This window comes from Caloenas nicobarica, chromosome 1 (assembly GCF_036013445.1).
Source record: "Caloenas nicobarica isolate bCalNic1 chromosome 1, bCalNic1.hap1, whole genome shotgun sequence".
Taxonomy (NCBI): Eukaryota; Metazoa; Chordata; class Aves; order Columbiformes; family Columbidae; genus Caloenas; species Caloenas nicobarica.
The window spans coordinates 16,984,784-17,008,377 of NC_088245.1; the positions used below are offsets into that span (position 1 = coordinate 16,984,784).

General features: G+C 44.7%; 1 protein-coding gene across 1 annotated transcript; it reads left to right on the forward strand.

Annotated features, from left to right (window-relative positions):
- Window positions 1–1,785: 1,785 nt before the first annotated feature.
- On the forward strand, window positions 1,786–13,094 carry TRMU (tRNA mitochondrial 2-thiouridylase). The gene is made up of 11 exons (XM_065639618.1): window positions 1,786–1,899; window positions 2,983–3,148; window positions 3,661–3,767; window positions 4,330–4,452; window positions 6,321–6,493; window positions 7,402–7,455; window positions 7,999–8,065; window positions 8,885–8,985; window positions 10,060–10,204; window positions 10,451–10,533; window positions 11,367–13,094. The coding sequence occupies exons 1-11, from the start codon at window positions 1,815–1,817 to the stop codon at window positions 11,511–11,513; spliced, it is 1,251 nt and encodes a 416-aa protein (XP_065495690.1). The 5' UTR covers window positions 1,786–1,814; the 3' UTR covers window positions 11,514–13,094.
- Window positions 13,095–23,594: the final 10,500 nt, after the last annotated feature.

Below are 23,594 nucleotides of genomic sequence, written 5' to 3' on the forward strand. Positions count from 1 at the left end.
AAACATGAAGTTTTTTTCTTGAGTGATGTATTTGTGATTTCTTTTAAAAAAAATAGGTAAACGGATTTATGCCTTCTGCTTCAGGGACTTGCAAGAGAGCCAGGTATTCTGTGCCCATTGAGAACTACACATGTGAATGCAGGCTTTTGTAGGCAGCAGACCTGAATCCTGGTTTTGAGCATGACCATTGTAATAAATTTCGACTCTAATTAACTTAAACAATTAAAGTTTTATTGCCAAATAGAAGCAGGCTGCAATAAGCAAAGACAGCGCTGGGCGGCCCTCCTTAACAGGGGCGTGCAACACGTGGCGAGTTCTTTCAGTTTTTATATGCTTGGGTTGTCCCTCCTGCGCATGTGTCTTCTGTTGCTAGGTGGTCATTGTTGTGACTTTGCAATAACCTTGACATGCCTCTCCAGCCAGACAACCCACCACCCTTGGTTTTCAAAACAACTTTCCATACTGCTCACTAAGTACAAACAAATAACAAAACATTTCAACAAAGGGACTTTAATGAACAAATTCCTTGTATTTTATCACAACCATGACACCTTGTGAACAAGCTGGGGTCATCTGCCAGGTGAAACACCCAAGTGTATGGTGCTGGAGCAGGTGCCTGACCAGCTGAATACTTCTGGGATTCAGCTGCACTGACTAGCCTGACCACTGGAGCTCAGCCACTGAGGCGGCAGCTCCATGTGTCTGCAACAGGAGCCTCACAGTACAAGTCAGTTGCTCAAACACCCAGAGGTGCCTGCAGCAGGGTTAGTGCAGGGAGGCCTGCGCTGTCCTCCAGTAGCAGCTTGGAGCCAGGTAGAAAAGCCTTTGTGTTAGGTGATCATGAACATGAAGCAATCAAATGGAGACTGTGATGTTTTCTTCTGGGTCTTTGTCCTTTTCAACTTGCTGAGCCCTGTTGCTCATGGACAGTTGCAAGGCTCTTGCTTGGAGTTTGTCTGAGTGTTCTGGTTGGCCTGAAGAAGGGGAGAGGGTTGTGGGACAGGAAGCTCTTCAGATTTTTCCACCTTTCTGGCTGGTTAAACAGTGTCTGGTCTCTCCTGTGGCCAACACCCTGAGCCCCCTGCCCTGCTGGGTGAGGTGTGGGCCAGCTGTGTGGCACCAAATTCAGCAGTGAAGGGGGGAAAACATGGCAAGTCCTCATTGGTACCATGTTTTCCCAAAAATAAGACCTACTCTGAAAATAAGCCCTATCGTGATTTTTCAGGATTTTTGAGGATGCTCGAAGTGTAAGCCCTACTCCAAAAATAAGCCCTAGTTACAGTTCATCTAAAAAGTTGATTTAAGTAGTGCCCAGGCAGCTATACCTGTAAAAAAGTAAAATTAATTCGTAATAGAATGCGGCAGGACAGATAGACCCTTCACCAAGAAAAGCAGACACTCCCAAAAGAATTGCACTCAAAAGACCCCCACAAGACCCAGAACAATAAGGGCTGGCAAGGGCTGTGCTCTCACACCTGGATCGGAGAGGCACGGTCATGTTCCAGAATGGAGACATGACTACGTTTGAATAAATGTTGGGGTTTTGTTCAAGAATAAATGTAGATTGTTGCTCATGGAATGAATAAAAGACCCTGTCTTATTTTCGGGGAAACAGGGTACGCGCCGTTATGAGCGAGCAGGTGGTTAACCGCAGGTGCTCACGCCGCTTGTGTTGCTGCGTTAATTAACGTGCCCCAGCTCCTGCTCAGCGCCGGAACCCCCGAGCAGCGCCGCGTTTCTCCCGGGCCGCGGCCGCCGGAAGTGCGAGTGAGCGGCCGGAAGCGGCGGCGCCGCGGCCGCAGCGGGCGGGGGCGATGCTGGCGGCCGGGCGCCGTGTGGCCTGCGCCGTGTCCGGCGGCGTGGACAGCGCCGTGGCCGCGCTCCTGCTGCGCCGCCGAGGTGGGTAAGGGCGGCGGGGCCGGGCGCTGCTCTCTGCCGGTGCAGCGGGGACCGCGCGTCACCTCACGGTCCGCTCTCGGGCCTCCTGCCCGGCCGCTCCCCGCGCATGCGCCTCCTGCGGCCGGTGGAGCAGCCCCGGCTCGGGCCGCCGCCTCGGGGGCGGCGGGAGTGAGCGGTGACCGGGGGCATGGGAGAGACTCGGAGCAGGGACGTGGCAGCGTGTGGTTGCCCGAACAGCTCGGGTTTTTGTGTGGGTGAAAGGCCGGACATGAGCCGGCGATGTGGGCAGGACAGTCGTGTCCTGGGCTGCGTGGCCAGCAGGTCGGGGAGGCGATTCTGCCCCTCTGCTCTGCCCTGGTGAGACCCCACCGGGAGTCCTGTGTCCAGCTCTGGAGCCCTCAGCACAGGAAAGACATGGACCTGTTGGAGAGGGGCCAGAGGAGGGACACCAAGGTAGTCAGAGGGCTGGAACAGCTCTGCTGTGAGGACAGGCTGAGAGAGTTGGGGTTGTTCAGCCTGGAGAAGAGAAGGCTCCAGGGAGATGTTATAGCAGTGTTTCAGTACTTAAAAGTGCAATTAAGAAAGATGGGGACAGACTTCTTAGCAGAGCCTGTTGCGGTAGGACAAGGGGTAATGGTTTTAAACTATAAGAGAGGAGATTCAGGCTAGATACAAGGAAGAAATTTTTTACAATGAGGGTGGTGAAACACTGTCACAGGTTGCCCAGAGAGGTGTTAGATGCCCCGTCCCTGGAGTCATTCAAGGCCAGGCTGGACAGGGCTCTGAGCAACCTGATCTAGTTGAAGATGTCCTTGCTCATTGCATGGGGGTTGGACCAGATGACCTTTGAAGGTCCCTTCCAACCCAAACTGTTCTATGTTTCTATGATTCTATGTTAGGTATTAGCAATAAAAAAAAATAATACTGTGATTGTAGTGTGAAACTCCACAGGATGTTTGCTTAGTACGGGGCTACTCACATCTTCTGAAAGAAGCAGTTACCCATGCAAGTCTTGAAAAACAGGTTTAGAGTTGAGACTGTAGAAATTTCACTTTATAAGCTATTCTTGCCTTCTTTTTGTAGGCTACCAGGTGACGGGTGTCTTTATGAAGAACTGGGACCCTCTGGATGAGCAAGGAGCTTGCTCCATTGACAGAGATTGCGAAGATGCTTACAGGGTTTGTCAGAAGCTTGATATTCCTTTTCACCAGGTTTCCTACGTGAAAGAATACTGGAATGAAGTATTCAGGTAGAAACACATTTAAAACAGGTGATACTACTGTAGAACTGTGTTACTGTGAAAAGTGAGGGTGGACAGATAATGGGCAAAGGTGATCTATTTCAGTATTATCAGTGCTAAGAGAGAGTGGTGGTATTGCAAATTAAGTTATTGTCCTTTCAGCTGAGCCACAGTAACTCCTGCTGTGTGCTCCACTGCACCGTCACTTTGAAAAATTAAACAAGGTTGTTTAATTCTGAAAGTATTTTCCGAGAGATAAGTAGGATGTGCTTGGTGGGTAGCCATGTATCCCCTGAGGTAATATTAATAAAACACAGTTACAACATTGCCAGTGTTTGTTTGACCATGTCCTCGGTGCACTTTGGAGAAAATCTTCCGAGCATTGTTTTTTACAGGTTAAAATCTAATAAGTATTTTATTTATTACATAAAATGTTTAATATGAGACCCTCCAGTCTTGGATATATTATGCAATGTTAATAATGTTTATATACATTTGTGTCTTTATTTTTTATTTTACAGTGACCTCCTAAAAGAGTATGAATTAGGAAGGACTCCTAATCCTGATATTGTGTGTAACAAGCACATAAAATTCAACTATTTCCTTCACTATGCTATGGATAACCTCGGTAAGGCATTTTTGAAGTGTGTCAGTACAGAGTGTGTGCCATGGAAATGCTTGAAGGATACAAACTTTTAAAAAGCTGAGGAAAAACATGAGTTCCTGTGCATGCCTAATTCCATGTATCTCTGTGGTAGTATTTCAATATTTACAAAGTATTTGGTTTTAACTTTGCTTTTACATACAGAATCATAGAGTGGTTCAGGTTGGAAAGGACTTGTGAAGGTCTGTCTAGTTCCAGCCCTGGTGCTGTGAGCAGGGACATCTTCCACTAGATCAGGTTGCTGATATGTAGGAGCAGATTTAATTCAGAGACTTACATTGACCTGAGCATTAAGATTTTTACATTCCTAGGTGCTCACTGAAGTACAAAAGCACAAGGTCTGGCATGCGATGAATAGCTTATTTAGGTAGCAAGAGCATGGTTATTGTCAGTATAAGAGTTTTCCATAGGTTTTCTTCCTTCATTGGTTTCCGCTTTTTTTTTTCCTAGGTTTTTATAATGCTGTTTTAAATGGTGAATTTCTAGCATGTGACTTTGTGGTTTGGTTTTGTTTTTCTCTTGACAGGAGCAGATGCAATTGCTACTGGGCATTATGCTAGGACCTCGCTAGAGGATGAGGAAGTGTTTCAACAGAAACATATAAAACGACCACAAAGGCTTTTCAGAAACCGTTTTGAAGTTAGAAATAGTAAGTGGCTGCTTCAATTCATATTTCATCCCAGATATGAAAAAGAAATTTAAACTATACTTGGTGTCACAGAATCAGGGAAGTTCATTTCCTCACACACAATGATTACTGCTTAAACCGCAGCCTTTCTAGAAGGGTGATTAGCAAAACGGGTTTTACATTACTGAAAATTACTCTGACTAGTCAGGTATTACATTTTCTGTTTTGAGAGTTCAAATCCAGCTGCAGGGGTAAAAATAAGCATTTCAGGAGTAATCAACACTCTGGAGGAGCTGTAATGTGGATTAAGGAGACAGGGCTGTCTTCTATACCCTGGAAATGTATTTCAAGAAATCTTGATCGAGTATTCGCATGACTTACGTAAAATTTTCCTTATGTTTCTTCTGTTTTAGGGAGTGTGTTCTTTGGCTATTCATTATATAGTTTTGATAGACCTCATCATCGGGGTATAGTTTAGTGGAATCTAAGAATTAAGGCCTGGAGACATTAAAATTAATACCATATTTTGTACTGTAATTGGACTGTTTTACTGGAAAAAAACCCCAGGTATTCATTCAGTAGTTCTACTATTCTGCCTTATTTCTCCATTCTCCTTTAGAAGCCTGGTTTTCCCAGGCACATCAAGGTTCTGCCTATACTGCAGTTGAAAAATACAAGTGCAGGACATGCAGACATTTTTAAGGCTACGATTCTCAGGTCAGCAAAGGTACCAGTAGCAGCAGTGTAGGTTTCGCTCTTTAATAGTCTGCCTGTGGCTGTGTATAGTCAGAGATCGGTCTCTGCACCACAGGGGTTCTGTTACTGGTACCTGGACTTGCTTGATTCTTGCTGGTTTGGGTGTGTCTGCATGGTGCTGTCACAGCTCGGACAGTGATTCAGAGATTTCCCACATGGCTCTGCAGTGGGCAAAGATGCAGTAAAGTAGCTCAGGTGAAGCTCTGATGTAAAATGAGAAATGTGCTATATATCCAAAGGGAAGGAAACTTGCAAACTATGCAAAGCTGCCCCACTGATGTTTTGGTGTTACAGCTTCCCTGCCTTCATTTGTTTGTTCTGGACTTAAAGGCGTTTATTTGTTCCTTTGTTTTAATTTTCTTTCTGGAAAGTTGAAATAGCGCCAGCTGGACCAATGGTCTATGCTTGTGACAGGCTGTGATTCACAGCTGTTGTATTTGTGATGTTCTAAGCAGGCTTCCTGCCCTGTTGCTGAGATTTTGTGTTATTGGTTGTGACTGAACTACTACAGGCCAGTAGTTAGTGTTCATTTGAGTGGAGAAACACATCAGTAGAGTTTGTACCAAACGTCAGAGCTATCAACTCTTAAAGAGAGCGGACAGAACATGAATGAAAAATGACAGCAATTTTATTGCATCTGAGCAATTGGGACATTTCATCTGTTTTATAGAAAAAAGTCAAGCTCTCATGAGTATTGGGAGTAACTCTGCTGATTGTTCAGATCGTTGATTTGAGCAGTGTGTTTTCAGGGCAAAACTGTTTTTTTAAAAATAGTATACTCTAAAACATTTGAGTGTTCATTCTGTCTTACACATGAAATGTGAAAGTTATTTTCATATTTCTATTGTTGGTGCTCTCGCCAGTGACATGTACAGTAGTGTAATAGATAGGGCAATGTAAGACTTTGTAAGAATCTGTGTTGTGCAAAATCAGAATCTTTCTTGATCTTTTTAGTGGTGAGAAAATACCCAAACATTTTTCCATTAGATTTTGAAAAACCTGCAAAACACTGTCTTTAACATGTATTTAGAAATAATAAAACTAAAATGTAGATTGTGGAACACAGCACTAAAGGAAGTTGAACTATTTAAAGGGGTTATGTTGAGGTGCTTTATGTGTTCTTCACTTTGCAGCTGTGAAACTCCTGCAAGGGGCTGACCTCTTTAAGGACCAGACCTTCTTTCTCAGTCAGATCTCACAGGACGCTTTGAGGAAAACCATTTTCCCTTTAGGGGATTTAACAAAAAGCTTCGTAAAGAAGATAGCAGCAGAACATGGCCTTCATCATGTGCTAAAGAAAAAAGAGGCATGGTAACACTTAAACTCTTTTGATTTGTATTTCTTTCTAAAATAGCCTTTCCTGAACTTTTTGAACTGTAATCTGTGACAACCTGGCTGTTTCCGAGCACCATAATAGAACAGATTGGGAAGCAATTTTATAGCTGTCTGCCTGCTTAAAAGTACTTTTATGAGCTTGTGGTTTCTTGTGTATTTTAGCTTGCAGATAATTTGTCTACTATTGTACCTCAGAAGAACTAAGGTGAAGGGGAATGTGATAGGATGCTGTGAGCCTTAAGGAAGATGTTCTTTAGTAGGGCAGGTGAGAAGCCTTTGAGCTTTATTTTCCATAGCTTTGAAAGGCTTCTTCACTCTAATTGTTTTTCAGTATGTCTTTATTAAAAGTTCTGTTTCCCTGGCTGAGAAATAACACTTCATTATTTGATCTTAAAAATGATGCAGGCAGCAATTGTATTGCTGATGGCATCTTGGTAGCTTTTAATGTTTATATGCATCTACCGTAAATGGTTGTTTAAATGATTGAAGAATGTAGGCAATAACTGAAAGGAAAAGGAAAACCTATTTCTCCATGAATGTTTTTATCAAGAGATAAGTCTTCACTGTATCACTTGTGTTAGTTTTGCACTTTAATCTGAAAGAGACTTCTGTTTTTAATATACATACAATGTAGTCACCAAGATTAATGTATCTATCTATTGAGCATGTGTTCTATTTCCTCTTCTCTTCAGCTGATGCTGTATAGAATTAGTTTACCTGTGTTGGAGCAGATGCTGTGGTTTTGTTTATTTTATGAGATGTCTAGCATAGTTCATGATACATAGAGGAAAAAATCCATCTTGGACAGATTATTAATAGGCATTATTTCAGATGTTTTTCTTTTGTTTTTATGGATTCAATACCACATTTCCTTTTCAGAGTATGGGAGTCTGTTTCATTGGTGAAAGAAACTTTGAAAATTTCCTTCTTGAGGTGAGCAACATTAAATCTATGATCATCTTTATGTTCTGTTCTGGTTTTCAGTAGTGATTTATAACACTACAGAAGAACCTCCAGCAGCTTGTGGCCCACACGACGTAGCAATGTCCCATCTCCCTGTGCAGTCCCAAGCCTCCCCAGAAGCCAACGCCAGCAGCCTGTGGGCAGCGTCTCGCCGCTCCACCAGTGAGCAGTCACTTTCTGCAGCAACGGGAGCGAGTGAACTTGCCCTCCTGTGCCTGCCAGGCTGACAAGTTGGGATGTGAGAGGGGCAGATGTCTGAGTCCTGCCGTCCCCTCGCGTGGGTGAGGATGCAGGGAGTAAAGTGCAGCACAGCAATACTGCTCGTAGGGACTGCCCTTCCCACTTTTCTCCCTAAAGCAGCACCAGGGAAGAGGCAGTCAGCTGCTTGGGCAGAGTTTGCTTCTTGAAAAGCTGTTTTCCAACTTCAAGAGAACGTAGTGACAGAACCTGAAATAAACTGTGAAGTCTTTTTGGGCCATCTTGTGACTTAAACAATCTCTTCCTATTTGGTAGTATTTAGAACCTCAACCAGGTAACTTTGTTTCCATTGAAGATAAGAAGGTGATGGGAACACACCAAGGTAATTGGCTAACCCACCTTAATAACTGCTTTTAGATAAATGGAACAATACTGCTTATATTTGGAGGGACAAATTTTGTGAAATTCCAAAGCAGTCTATGGGTTTTTCCCAGGTTGATAACTCCTAATAATTGTGGAAAACTTGCTTTATACAATAGTGAGCCTTGAACTGATTCTTGATTATTTGTTCTGTATTGCAATAAAGTAAATGATAATTATCAAGGTTACTCTGTTGATACTAAGTGGTTGTTAATTTAATATTGAGACACCATTGTTCATTTAAGTATTTCAAAATAACTGTGCTTCAGTTCCAGATTCTTTAGTACCTAAACTTTGCAGAAAAAATACACCGTGTACCTCAGTGATGCACTGTAGGACATCACCAAACATGGGCAGCTTACCCTTTCCTGCCCTTGTGTGTGTCCTTTGCTCTCCTCAGTTCTAGCTGCCAGAACTGAGTTCCTCTCCCAAGTAACGTATGGAAGTAGGATGTTCTACTCGTACATACAAGTACGGGAAATTGATAAGACTGAGTGGTAACAAAAACACAAATTAAAGCTGAAATAAAGAAATGTTTGTCTTTTATAAACCCTAAGAATACTGCAATTGAGACGGATTAGTTTGAAATCACATTCTTCAGTACAGATGAAAACTTCCCAGTCATTGTTAGTTTAGTTTGTAATTGGCAAAATTCTCTAAGGCATCTTGGTTTGTTATTCTTTGTTTAGTGGTCAAGTTTTGGGGAAATGATTTTAACATGTTTTTCTGAAAGTAAACTACAAAAGTTTGCTAGCAGCATTACTTCTTCCTATTTCTTTAGGCTGGTTCCTCTACACAATAGGCCAGAGGGCTAGACTGGCAGGCCTGAAGGATGCTTGGTTCGTTGTAGATAAAGATGTCAGCACTGGAGATGTCTTTGTGGTGAGTTAATTAACACTGATGTTGCAAATGACTCATGCAAGCGTTTTGTGACTCCTGCTGTACGGAATGTCATTCTAACCTGTGCAGAATTCTTTGCTTTCCTCTAGGGAAAACAAGAACCAACTAGTGCAGCATCAGCAGATTTGAAACATCTTGTCCAAACTAGCTTTTCTTGAGTAGGAAATTGGTTTAGATCTTGGCATAGAACTTTTCCAAACAAAGGGAAATACTGAAAGGAGTCAGCCAATCTACTGAGCTGACATTTTCTACTCTAAAACATGAGGGTTTTATTGTAGTTATGTTGTAGACACGGTATATAAAATATATATGATCGTGGTTTACTATGTATTGCTACTTTATTTTTCTACTAAAAGAAGTAGTAGCCAGTAATACAGTTTTATCTTTTTGAAAACTGGGGTAGTATATGTATGTAATCCTGCAAATCATTGGTGTCTTAATGACTAATCCCGTGAGATGACTGGGAGCTCTGCAACTTGCTGGCATTGTTAATGTTTATTGCTGTCCATGCAGGTATTATTCTTATTTGATACTGATGCGATTATAATGAGGTGTTCTGCTACTTGTTGTTGTGCCTGAGGGGAAAAAATCATACTCAAAAGAGAGCTGAGAAGAAACAGACGGGATGACTAAGAATTTTTTTTTATACCCTACAGTAAGGTTGTATTTGTGCAACACCTTTGTTGGGGAGGTGTTAAGTTGGGAAAATGGAGAAGAGGGAGGTAGCATCTTGTTGAGGGACGATAAGGAGCGTGGTGGACATCTCAACTCAGACTGAAGAAGGCAGAAATATGATTGGAGGAAAAAGGATTTAAGAAGTGACGTGACTCTGAAATGTAGAAGGTTGACAAATAATTCAGGCTTGCTTTAGCCTTTTTTTTTTCATTAAAGGCTTCCACCTGGAAGCTGATTAAGTGTGAATAAACGCTTGCTTTCTTACTCATTTGGCCTTCATTTTGATATGGCTGGATGATGCTTCTATATTGCATGCTTTACTTCACAAGTTATACACTCTCTGGCAAAAACATCAGCATTAAATAAAATTGATGTTTTAAGGCACCAACAACAGATCACCCTGCTCTGTACAGAGACCTGTTGCGGACAAACCGAGTGCACTGGATAGCAGAGGAACCTCCTGCAGAGCTCGTTAGAGATAAAATGATGGAATGTCACCTCAGATTTCGGCACCAGATGCCATTAGGTAATCAAATCTTGTTTTCTTTTTTGTTTTGCTCAGTTTGTGGAACTGTGCTAACATGTTCAGTGCAGTTTTGCAGAAATAGTTGAAATGTTCTGGCTTGCCTTTCTGTTTCTGTAGTGTCTTTATAAAACAATTCTGTGGAGTAGTATTGTGACTTACATCTGGTTAACCTAGTGAGGAAGTTTTTTCTTTTTGAACGTGAATGTAAAGATTAACTGGCAGGTGTTTGGCCATTTTCTGCTCTAGTGCCCTGTGTGCTGACTCTGAACCAAGATGGGAGTGTGTGGGTGACACTAGTGAAGCCAGCAAGAGCCATCACACCTGGGCAGGTAAGTTATTAGAAGTGGTTTTCTTTCCTTTTTTACGTTTTTGCTCATGTGGCTAATAAAACAGTAGTGTTTTTATTAGCTGGAGCAAAATGGTTAATTTAGTTGTGTGTGAGAGCAGTTAGCTCTATTTTGACTATTCATCAGCTATTTTGAAGGAGATTGTTCCTAGTTGTAAATAGTCTGCTGTTACCCATATTGTCTGAGAAACTGACAAGTTTTAGAAATACATGAAAACTTCTCTGATAATCTGTTGTATATGCAGAAACAGAAGATGTTGTCTTCAAGAAACACATCTTTAAAGGCATTAGTTTGATAATTGGCTACTTAATATGATTTTAGTGTTCAGATTTGTTCAGTGAGGATCTGTGTGCAGTGAATTTCATTGTCCTGGAGCAGTCCTGTGTAGTGATGCCTTTAAACACTGCAAATATGAAGGTGCTGCGTTACATCGTAAACCGTTGGTTCTCAAACTTTTTCTGGTTGCCGTCTCCCAGCCCACATTCTGTCCTCTCTCTTCCTCCCCAAAACTTGGGGGCCTATGGAACACATCAGGAGGCAGATTGTCTGAGAGCTGGTTGTAACGAAGAGATGCACTTAAGAGAAGTGAGCTGAGCTGAGAAGATGGGGTTCACGGTGGCGTTTCCCCTCACATACTTAACACTCATGTGAGCCAACAGATCCTGTGTGGTTTTTTTCTCTTTCTTTTTTTTGAGATTTGGTCAGAATAAATACAAATTAATACACTGCCTGTCCAGCAGGTCTTGCACAGCCTACAGTTGCTCAGCACACTGTTTGCAGCTGCTGAAAAAACTCTCCCTGTGTTTATCTCCTAGTTTGCCGTGTTCTACAAAGGTGACGAGTGCCTGGGCAGTGGGAAGATCCTGAGGATGGGCCCATCGGTGTACACCATGCAACAGGGCAAAAACCGAGAGGAGAGTCCAAAGAAGGAAGAGATAGACAAGATGGAACCCGTAACATAACACATGGGCTTCTTTATTGAAGGACTTTGGATAATTTGCCGCCTGAGAATAATAAAAACAATAATAAACTTTTTTTTGTTGACCTATATATTCTAAAGGTCAGTTGCCCATCACGTCCCAGCTCTTGACTGTCAGCACTGAACAGGTTTAAAACTAAAGCCAGTTTGGTACAATTTGACTGGACTGGTTGGTGCTATTTATGTTAATATGTATCAAGGGATGTCTTAAAGTTGTTCTGTAACAGTGGTTACACATATAAGAATTTTAATATAAAAATCATGTCTGAAATCATAAATCTATCTTTTATGCATAAGTGAAATACTTTTTTCTTACTTGAAGTTACCTCTCTCTAGGTAAAGTACATACGTTGTTTTACAGTAAATGTATGTGCTTTGAATGCGGGATAAGGAATGAACCAATATTACAGTTCAGCATTTTGGATGAATGCCAAGCAACAGATATTTATTTTTCATTTGATATAGTTTTATAAGAAATGCTTTAGATTCCTACGATGTGTTAACCTGTGCTTTCAGATGTTAATGTAATTCAGAATTACGGATCTAGGGGCTTAAAAACAATATTGATTGTTAAATTTTTCACACAACTGACTCATTTTTGTTAACTACTGAGGGCAGAGTCCGTTCATTTTGTCTCCTGGAGAAGAGAATGCATTGTGATGCTTCAGCAAAATGCAGATTCATATGCCTTTATTATACAGTTAATATAGACCCAGTAATAATTTGATCTTGGATCATGCCATGTGTCAAAATGGAGTGGTATTAGGAAGAACTGAATACCCCTGTCCAAATTATCCACAGTTAGAAGGATTGAGTGCATGTCAAGGACAACTTAAGCTTATAATAAAACTTGATTACAGCAATTCAACAGAAATGAAGTCGTGTCTTTCAGCACAGTAGTAGAAGGTAACTGTCACTGAAGTCCAGCTGTGCAGGAGCAGGACTTCTCAGGTGGGTTTAGAATTCTGAGACAGTTTGGGTGGTAGGAAAGCTGTACCATGAACAGATCTTTTCAGCAGAGACTTGGATTCCAGGTAGCCATCTGTCCTCTTCTGCTGTCTTACAATATGCTTACAGTTACTTTTCTTACAAGAAAGAATAAAAGGTGTAATCTTTTTGTCTCCAAAGTGTGGAAGTAGAAGGGGGAGAAGACACTTCTCAGTGTGTACCTGCTAGTCTGGCAAAGTTAAACACAGTTCAGGGAGCCCCATGGGAAAAAACTTGACCCATGGAAAAAATATTACATTTTTATTTGACGTTACAGTAGACCTGTCTGAGAGAGGAAGAAAGCCATCTGTTTTCACCAGTGCCAAAATCAATTCAGTTTAGAAGTCTGTCTTCAGAGTGGCTATCCATACACAGGTTAACTCTAAAGACAATTTGTGCTTCGCGTCAGCTCCTGATTTGTGTTAAGTTAGTTGTGTTATGGGTCCTGGTGGTAACTTTTATGTGTTTTTCCTGATGTTTTCTTTATCTTTCCTGAAACTTATGTCTTTGCAAAATGTGGAATTAATTACTAAGGAGTTAATGCTCCATGTTTTCCTCATCTGAGTTTTCCAGTAAATGTCCCAATTAAAATCTTCACAATTGTTTTGTGTTATACTAACATGTTTTTTACGATGACTTAATCTCACAACACTCTCAGGTATGTTTGTTATTTGATACTGTACTAGTAGAGGTAGGTTCAACTATGAGGACATGAAGAAGGACATAGCCATTTCTGTCTCTTCAAAATCCTCTTCCTTTAAATACTTGCAGACGCGCAGAGGTTGGCAAGGACCTCTGGGGCTCAGCTAGTCCAACTCCGCTGCTCAAAGCAAGGGGCAGCTAGAGCAGGTTTCTCAGAACCATGTTGTCAGGTTTTGAACATTCCAAGGATGGAGACTCCATAACCCCGAGATCTCCCCAAGTCTTTCCTTCTCAAAGCTGAACAAGCCCAGCTCTCTCAGCTTCTCCTTGTATGAGAGATGCTCCAATCCCTTCATCAGCTCTTCTACGACTCTGTCAGGAAGTTATCGACACTCCAGAGACCTCCTGGACTGCTTGTGCCTTTCAGTGTTGTCCCTCCAGCAGGTATCAGAGTGGTTTAAGTCCTCCACGAGGAGCAGGGCAGAGCTCCATCCTTTCCTGCCCCTCCTCACCTCCAGGATGCCTTCCCCACCTCCCCTTCCCGGAGAGCCTGTACCCACTCTGTGCGAGCTGTCCCACCGAGTCTTCGTGATCCGAATGAGATCAGCCTCTGCAACTGCTCACAGACCTCAAACTCCTCTAGTGTCTTCCCAACTATTAACGTTTCTATTGTATGATGAGTCCTTACCTCCCTTGTACTATTGTGTTTCTACCAGGCAGTGCTTCCTTTCCTGTGTGCCTCAATTTATGTTGAAACACATACATACTTTTGGATCCAAACTCCCAAATTTAGATAGCGTGTAGCCACCTGTGACCTGTGGACTTATTAAAGTGTCCACAAGGTAAGTTCTCAGAGCTGCCTAAAAATGTCTGCTTCTGGGCCTGCCCAAACCCACGGAAATCACACCAGCATGGGGACACTGGAGTACCAAACTCTGCTTGGAGCTCAGGTCTCAGAAACCAAGATCCATACACTCTCTTCCCATTGTCCTGGTTTTAAACTCACCTGCTCTTAAACAGTCTTATGAAACTGCTCTGAAAAAGTGTTCTAGGCAAAAAACTACTTGATAAATTTGAATAGGCTTTTCAAGTACTTCCAGAACCACAAAGATTCCCACAATAATTTTGATAAAAAGTTGATATTTTTTTGCAATAAAATGTTCGTCCAGCTGTGTAGACTTAGTAGTTACCTGTGTTTCTTTGGGTGCGAGTATTGCGTCAGTGGCAGGTGGGGCTGCTGGGGGGTTTGAGCTCTGCTTTACTGCCTGGGTGAAGCGTTGCTGGCTCTGAGCAGGGGGAGGAAGCGCTGATTGCGGGGGACGGCTCGGCCGAGCAGGGGGACGTGACTCCCTGCGGCCTGAATGCATTTCCTTAACCTTTGAAGAAAAAAGGACTTTTTTCACTGTTCCTCAGCTTTTTTTTTCTTTTTGTCTCTTATCGGGTGGGCTCACTTTTTATAAATCCCATTCTGAGGATTAATTATCCCAGTGCGTTGTCACCAGTAAGGCTTTGCTGGCTTTGCTGCTGCAGCACTGATAGGATGCTGGGAGCATCCCCTCTTAGTATTCACATCAGCTGGTAGGACTGAAAGAAGCTTTCACCCTCCTGCTTCAAAATCGAGTGTTCACATGCTTTCTCTCCCTAGCTGCAAATGACAGGGAATAAAGATGACGTGATCATTTGGTGAAGCCTTTTATTCTTTTTCTTTTTAGAATATATCTATCATTTCTGCTTACTTATAAGCAAAAAATAACAACTTTTTTGGATGCAACATTTAATCCTGTAGGTATATGCATTGCCACTTAGCCCCTGTGGATGAGGCTGAGTCCTCCTCCGGAGCTTGGAGATGATCGTGTGCGGCCACCTGTCTGACTGGCCCCCACAGGCAATGGGACGGGACTGGAGCGAAGATTCACAGCGCGGCCTCTGCTGCCTCCATTTCAGGGTTGTGCAGTTTCAGAGTTAAGGACACGTCTTCCCCTTCCACCTTTATCCCCAAACCAGAATTTTCAAATCTCTGTCTGAAAAAAACGCCCTTTCAGCTTGGAGACTTCAACAGAGGAAGGTCCATTCAGGGTCTCTGCTATCCCTTCTTTACATGGAAGGTGTTGGGTTCCACAGCCAGGGACAGCAGAACAAGCTGTGGAGGGATCTCGGTGTCTCCAAACAGCCTCCAAGTCAGGCCATGGGAACATCAGTGCCATCTGCTCTGCACTGATGCCTTCTTCACACTGGGCCCGCTTTAGAAGATGGAGCACATAATATGGATGGTGCACAGCAAAGTGAGTCTCCTGGTTGATCTCTATAAGCACGCGGTTCCCTGATCAGTCGCATTTACGGTACTGTCCAAAACAAAGAAACAAAAGTTTGTGTCACCACAGCTGTAAGGCCGTTTCAGTGGGAACTGCCACCAGAGATGAAGCCCTTCCATCTCCTGCCTGCTCATCCTGGTACGAATATTTCTTCAGCTTCCCCAGAGGTCTGATGAGCTGGAGGCTGGGAAGAAGTTTCTGAAGGCAAGTGGCTGTTCGTGGGAAAGGGGAAAATGTGAAAAGCTGTTGTGGAGTGAGGCTACAGTGAAAACTGTGTGTGAGCTGGGAAGGCTGGAGCCAAAAGATCTGTCAGTAAGGATGAGCATGAACCAGAGAAAATCAGGTTGAGACTGCAGATTTATCTGAATGCCTTAGATGCTGCTTTCTTTAAAGAGATCCACATCGTTTAATTTTCTTCAAGCAAAGAAAAAACAACAGCCCTGACTATTCCCAAGGCCAAATAACCCCCAAACCGTTGAGCAAGCAAAAAATATTTGTTTTCCGTTCAAGAAATGAACTTCACAGGAAGAAAAACGAGTGAGGGGAGATAGGTACTGTCCTGCTGGCCTGGGAAAACAGGGGTGTTACGGACATCATGATAGCACACAGTTTGAAGATGATGGTGGCAGTAGGTAGAGAGGATGTCCCACTGATGAGGAACATACTTGCAACCATACACAACATTATAAGAACACTTCCTCTGCATTTATATGTATTTACACGCTTTAATTAACTCAACACAATGAAATGATCCACCGTAAATGCGGTAGCCGCCCCAGCGCGGCACACTCCGATGACACGGCGAAGCGGCGTGCCGTTTCCAGCGCCAGCACCAGGAGGCACCAGGACATCACAGTCATCCCTCCCAGCAGCTCACGGCTCCTCATTCCGAGGTGGTGGCTAAAAGAGTCATTAACATATCCATAACCGTTAAGTTTTTTTAATTATTTTTTTTTTTTTTAGGTTTTGCTCAGCCAATAGATCAGATGAATTGTCAGTGGGCGGGTTTGCTCTAAAGGTCAGTTGCCCATCACGTCCCAGCTCTGGACTGTCAGCACTGAACAGGTTTAAAACTAAAGCCAGTTTTGGTACAATTTGACTGGACCGATTGGTCCTATTTATGTTAATATGTATCAAGGGGTATCTTATTGTTCTGTAACAGTTGTTACACATACAAGAATTTTAATATAAAAATCATGTCTGAACTCATAAATCTATCTTTTATGTATAAGTGAAATACTTTTTTCTTACCTGAAGCTACCTGTCTCTAGGTGAAGTACATGCCTGCAGAGCCACGCTGTCACTTCAGGACGTGGATGAGCCAGGTGAGAAGCAGCAGCTTTTCAGAGCCCACCGGGCAGCACGGCAAACCAAACGCTGTTCAGAGGTCAGGTCCTGCCCGGCCTCTGTCCCCTGCACCGTGCATGTTGGTCACTTGCTTTCATGGTCACTCTTAAACTGCATCTACTTCTCGAACAGCTTGAGGTAAAAAGGAGATATATATATATTTTTTTTTTTTTCTTGAGAACTAGCACCAGATTCTTACACTCATCTGGGTGTGCGAGTGGTCTGATGAACACTAACTTCTGGGTTTGGTTGGTTCAGTGGCTAGGATTTTTTTTTTTCCTCTAAATTGTTTTGCATTTTACTAAATGTATAGCATCAGCCAGAGAAAATTGCAAATGGAAAATGTTAATGGGCTCCTCATTCTATGCAGTTTTACAGCATATAGAGTAATTTCTTCAATATGAAAGAGCTTCAAACTCACTCTGAACATTTTGAGGTCCTAGAAACAGCAAAATACATGGAGAGATTCCTCTTAATCAGACCCTACCTGGAAAAATGAAATTTTGCCAGGGGACTGCCCCGCTCCAGAATTTATCATTCAGTGGCCCCATTCCCATTGACAAGCACCAGGTTTTGAGGAAGCTACTGGGAAAACACCAGCCATGTAATGACAGCACATCGGTTCCTGTGGGGTAAAGCCGCAGGAGACCTGCTTCCAGCAAGAAGTTTCATCAGGAGAACAGTGACCCAACTGCCCCGTCCTGGACTTCTCCAGTGGTGGGAATTCCGCTGGTGTGCTCACTCCCGCAGGGCTCCGGGGTTTGCGTCTCTGGGGTTGCAATGAGCTGGACATACTCTGCAGTGTCGGTGGTAGCTTTTACACAGCAGTTCTGGCCATGGGCAATGGCATGGGCCATCTGGGTTGTCCTGCCCAACTTCTGGGACTCTTCAACAAATGGCAAACTCTTCTTTTCCTCCTTTTCCTCTGAGAAAAATGTGAGGTAGGAAAGAAGAGACTCAAAGAGATGTAGCATCGATTTGTTGGGAGCCAGCTGTGTCACCCCTCCGTGCATCTACTCTTCTGATTTTAATGAAGTTTGGTCAGAGCTTCACCCACGTCCTCAGGAGCAGGGAAGGTGCCCCATGGGCTCCTCTCCCCTGGGGCAGGTGCTGTAGAGATCCCCTCTGTGCCTCCCAATCTGCTGCTTTCTCCAGGGCTGACCAACACCAGCATAGCAGGAGAGCCCTGGGCTGTGCCCGCTGCTCACTGCAATGCAGGAGGAGAGGATGAGGAATTAGAACCAGCAACGTGACATTTCTTCTCTTATTTGAAGGACTTCAGGGAAATTTGCATCTTAAAGAAAAAAAGAAAGATGAGTGGCAGCACAGGTCTCTTGGGCAATGCGTACATCTCAAAGGCTGCGTCCCCGCCCTGCTGCAGCTCCTGCTTGATGGCAAAGCGAACTCAGCCCGGCTGGTATGGCTTCATATAAAATTATAAACATCAAAGAAGGATGGATTATAAACATAAAAACGACTGGTATACAAAACCGAGATAACTAGATATGAGGCATGTGATGGAGTTAAGATCGGTGCTGGATTAAAAGCGGGTTTTATTTTAATCTAGTTACTTAAGCTGGGTTTTCCTACTGTTCACACATTTTTATCTATCTCTCCTCTCTGGGAGTACATAAATGACTCTACAGGTTGTGTCACACCAACCAGCTCCACGGCAGACGAACTCTGCTAGCAAATTTTTGCTATGTAGTAAAACTGTGCGAGCAATTTATTACAAGTCTGAAAGGTTTCAGACATGGCTTTTAAATTGAAGATCTCTTCATGTACTATTAGAACTTGTTTTCTATTGTAGCTTATTGAACTTATATTCCATTGTAATATCTATAGACATGAATCAGAATAGCCTACTTGAGTTTTAAATATTAAACAAGGTGGTTTATGGTATAAGATTTTTACACCGAGCTAGTTTTACACCTAGCTTTTAGGGTGAAGCAGATAGCACAAGAAAAATCTCCGTGAACTGATTTGTAGCCAGGTGTTGCAGCTCATTTAACCCACATGGCCATTTCACAGAGCAGAGACTCTTCATCTGCTGTGTCTCCTCTGCACTGCAATACAACAGAGAAAGCAGGAGATTTCACTACTGAGAGGAGAGGATTTGAGAGTGGTGACTTTTAAGGTGAATCCATGCAAGTTATCTCCTGCCTGAATCCAGAGGCAGAGCATCGCTGATGGATCAGGAGGAACATGTGGATGCCCGCTAAGCACAAAAGGTAGATCCTGGGAATCAGAGCAGGCAGCTCTGTCCGTGTGCTGCTTGCACAGCTGTCTGAGCCCTGCACTGCCATGGGCGTCAGCCGTAACTCATCCCCGTAGCTAACGCTGCGGCATCGAGCACCTGCCATCGACACCCAGCCCCGCGGAGCCAAGACTCTGCTCCGGTTAGAGAGAGACGGGCTTAACGGGGACGGAGCTTGCAGCAAACCCCAAGCTGTGCATGGCACATATCTGCATCGCCCGTGGAGGCAACGGAAAAACTCTGCGAGAAACAGGAGTGCTTTGCCGCAGGTCTGCTCCAGCGAGAGGAACCGGCGTCAGCAGGACCTCGCTTGGGGTCGCCTCGGCTGCGGCGGCACTGGCTCCGCGCTGCCCACAGGCACCGTGCGTGGGGCAGGTGGCCACCCCGTCAGCTGGAACATCGCTCGGGTGAACGAGAAAGAAAATGTACAAGCTGCTTTTGGTATGTGCTTGGCATAAGCTAGATGAGATCAGCCAGGGAAGTGTTTTCTGTTGGAGAACCGAGTGCAGAAGAGCCGTGTGTCAGGTGTGCTTCGGTGGCATGGCAGCTCGGTCCCTCCTGACTGCCCGCTCCCTCTCATTAGTTTGGTCATCTTGTGTCAGCAGAACGAACTCTAACCCCTAACCCTGACCCTGACCCTAAACCAGCAGGGCTTTTCCCTGACCCTTTCCACCCCCAAAACCTGTTCCCTGTGCAGCTGGAAGTGAAGGAGTTAACCAGGCTTTCTCATTTGTTTTATCCAGAAAATTGAAACGTAATAAACTGTACTGATTTTTCTCCAAGTCAATGTGTGATTTACTGCTTCACCTGGAAACTTGTTCACTTTGTTGGCTCCCAACCACAGCTGCTGCTGTTTTGCACTGGATTCAGTGGGGTGTTCCCAACCTGAAGGGACCATTTGGAACAGATCCAGGTGAAAGGCATATTTATTTCCTTTAAAACCAGGTATTCTTTTCCCTCTTAAAACATGCTGGCCTTTCAGGATCTGCTTTTATAACTGATGAAATTAATGCTGTAGGTTCTTTTTTTTTTTTTAAAAAAAAAAAAAAGGCTGATGAGCATGCACTAGGAATGCAGCTGTTTTGATTGAAGAGCGCTCTTATCTCTTTGCATCTTCAGGGTGCTCGCTCCAGCACGGCTATTTTATTATGGGTGGCTTGCCATGTGCCATGAACATGTTTTGGTTTTTTTTTTTTTTTTCTGAGTAACCGTATCATCGCAGAACTTGCCTGTTTGACTTTCCGCTGCAAACCCTCCACTGAGCTTCGGCGAGTAGTCGCTGGTGCTGGGAGTTTTGCTGCAGCCGAGTGATTTTCCAGCAGCGCCCATCAGCGCGGTGCTGGAGCCGCAGTGGTGGAGGGTGCCGCGCGGCTGGCGTCCCCGCGGGAGCCCGCTGGGACCTGCTCCTGTTGCTCATGGCTGAGGGGGACCTGGTGCGTCGCACGTGGGGCTGGTCTCACCGCTGTGTTTGTGTCACCCTGTCGCTCCTGCCGCAGCCGTGCGGCGCCACAGGGCTCCGGGGGGGCCGTATGGCTGCAGGGGCAAGCACCAGCATGGGGTCTCCCCACCGATGCTTTTCTGAGGCCTCCCCTTGCCCCACCGGTCACGTCCATCACGTGCCCATGCCAAGAGAACAGTGGCTGAGAAGCATCTTTTTGTGGGGCATCGAGGTTCCTTCAAACCTGTTCCTTCCTCTGCTTCTTGCCCAGCAGAGCGGGTGCTGGAATCACTCGTACTTTATAAATACTTTCACTGCATTTAAAACCGTTGTACCCAGGGACTCACTGTGCCAGTTGCCCTGTTTATACATGCTCGGGACTTCACATGCTCGTTATTTTCTGGAGCATATGAACACAAAACAAAACCACAGACCCAACCCTGTGCTCTTCACTTGGAAATTGTGACGGAGGCTCAACATGCGAACAAGATCGTTCAAGTTGGACTTCCAAAGAGCTGTTGTCAAATGACCAAAATGACACAATAGACAAAGGGGTTGGCATTTTCGCAAGCTGTTATATTTGCAAGGGAAAAAAAAAAAGAAACCAACCGCATAAGAAGCTAATGCTGGAAACAACCCAACTGGATGCATTGCAACTATTTTAATGAAAGAGGGTGGCAGCACCTGGAAAGCTGGAGCTTTCAGTTCGTTTCTGTTTCGCAAATGGATCTGATGTCAAATTACGGCTTCGTGAAGGTCAGGATGAACTCCTGGAGCCTTAGGCTGGTGGAAGGCCCACGTTTCAGCCCAGGGTGGCCCTGGGACACACAGCAACTGTCTGAGAAGACAGGGCTCCGATCATCAACAGCCCTCTCCATAAGGGGTGGCTGGGCCCCCCTCCATTGCTGTGGTGTCTCCTCACCCAGCGCAGGGGCTGGGGACTCACAGCACCAGTTCAGAGAGGCATCAGCCTGGGTCCCCCTTCAAATAAAATACGCTCAGAGTACGAAATATTTAAGTTGAAGTAGCGGATCCCCTGTTCGCGGTGGTCTTTGAGCGGAGGGATGGCGGCAGCTGATGTCTGACCTGACACAAGAGGAGACACCAGCCCAGTACAGAGCTCCAGGGGGTTCCTGGGGGCACTTGCAAGTGCTTTCAAGTATTTAGAAGACAGTAGTGAGTGAACACGGTCTCTTTGCAACACACACGTCAGACTAATCTAATTTTGTTCTTGAATAGGGTGCCTGGCATGGTGGATAAACGAGCAGCAGCAGGTGGGACACATCTTCAGTAAATGGTTCGATACTGTCTCACACTCTATTCTCATATGCAAAATACAGTTAGTGCGGTCTGACATTAAATGATATGAGGTGGGTGCACAACTTGCTTGGCAAGAAGGGAAGTTTTACAAGAGCCCTCTCGGGCTTAGTTTTATTTGGTATTTTCGTTCATGGTTTGAATGATGAAACAAAAGGTAGCTTGTAAAGGCTTCAATGCTGCCAAAGGACTCCGGGCATCCTCACGGACAACTAAAATCCAAAATGTATATGAGAAACTGGAGAATGGAATACAGGAGCACAAAGGCAGGGCAGAAGCTCTGCAGAAGAGGCTGTGAGGCCCAAATACATCCCAGACTGGCCCGGGATCTGCAGATGATGTTGGTGTGGATGATGACTAACATCTCACTAGGTCTGCTGGGGATTTTTCAGAGCATGTTAGACAAATCTGCAAGTATATTTGACCCCTAGTTGTTGGAGAGGCTGGGCTACGTGATCGCTCAGGTTACTGCAGCCTTATCGTGCCATAATGCTGCCACTGGTCCACCTCTTCTGGAGTCTTTTTTCTTAAAATTTGCTTAGGCCAAATGTCATTGTAAATATTAGGAGAGGAAAAGGGAAGGAAATGGAGATTTTTTTTTTTAAGTAATTCTTTTGTTTGCGTTGTTGGTAGGCCTACCGCTTTCATTTTGTGGGCTGCTCCGGTGTCTTCTTTCTCTCTGCCATCTCCGGAAAGGTTACATCAGACCTGGTAAAGGGGTTGAAGAAGGGCAAGAAAGAAGGTTAAAAGGTACAGCAGTGTTTCTGCACAAGGAACAGTTACGGAGATCCGAGCCATTCAGCTGGAAAGAGACAACTCAAGTGCTCTAGGATGGAGCCCGTCTTCCTCTTTGACCTGGAGGAGGTGACTGAGAAACGATTGCTCACTGCGTCCCGTGGTGCAGGCAGCAGAGGCGTCCACCGCCGGGGACAGGGATGAAGCTGAAGACGAGCAAGAACATTTTCTTGCTGCTTGTGAGCGAATCAGGCAACCCACTGTGTACCAGAAGATCCCGTGGTTCCAAAACACAACAGGACACATTATTGGAGGAAAAAATGGGCTGATGGGGATAAGCCCAAGCCCTCCCGCTGGGGAGCCCCGAGTGGCAGTGTGTGGGGGGCTCTGGACCCCACGGGGGCCGCCTCACCATGGAGCATGTGGCTGATAATCCTCTTTTCCTAAACATCTGCTGTTGGCTGTTACTGGAGACAAGATCACGGGCTGGTCTGTCCCATAATGATCCTGCTCATGTGAAAACCTGAGGCCTACTTACGCCTCATCTCACACCAATTTATTGCCTAATGTTTAGAAACATTTCTGGAAAAGCTGGCCAGATGATGCTAGGCAATACTTTCATTTCCAGAAAGCTGACAGACGTGCGCAGGTCACTGCTATGCCTCATGAGATGCGTGGATGAAGACTTGCACAGCAGCCTGAAAAGTACAGAGCGAGCAAGACCACAGCCTGGCCTCAGCTGGCTCGAGAAAGCCGAGTTCGTAGCCAAGGAAGTCCAAAAAGGTCCTTTCATCGCAGGCTTTCAAGGGCTGGGCTGCCTGCCTCTCCAGCCTCCTTTTCCGAAGCCGGTGCTTTCCTGGCCGTCTGCTTCGCTCCGCCTTCGCAGAGGGTGTTTTTATTCCACGGACCGATTCCCGGGTGTGAGAAATGTCGCAGGTTGGACCAAAAGCCAATGCACATGGAGGTGCCTGTGCCAGCAGTGGGCACTGGGCTGGAAGGGGGACTGTGTGTGTGTGTGTGTGTGTTCAC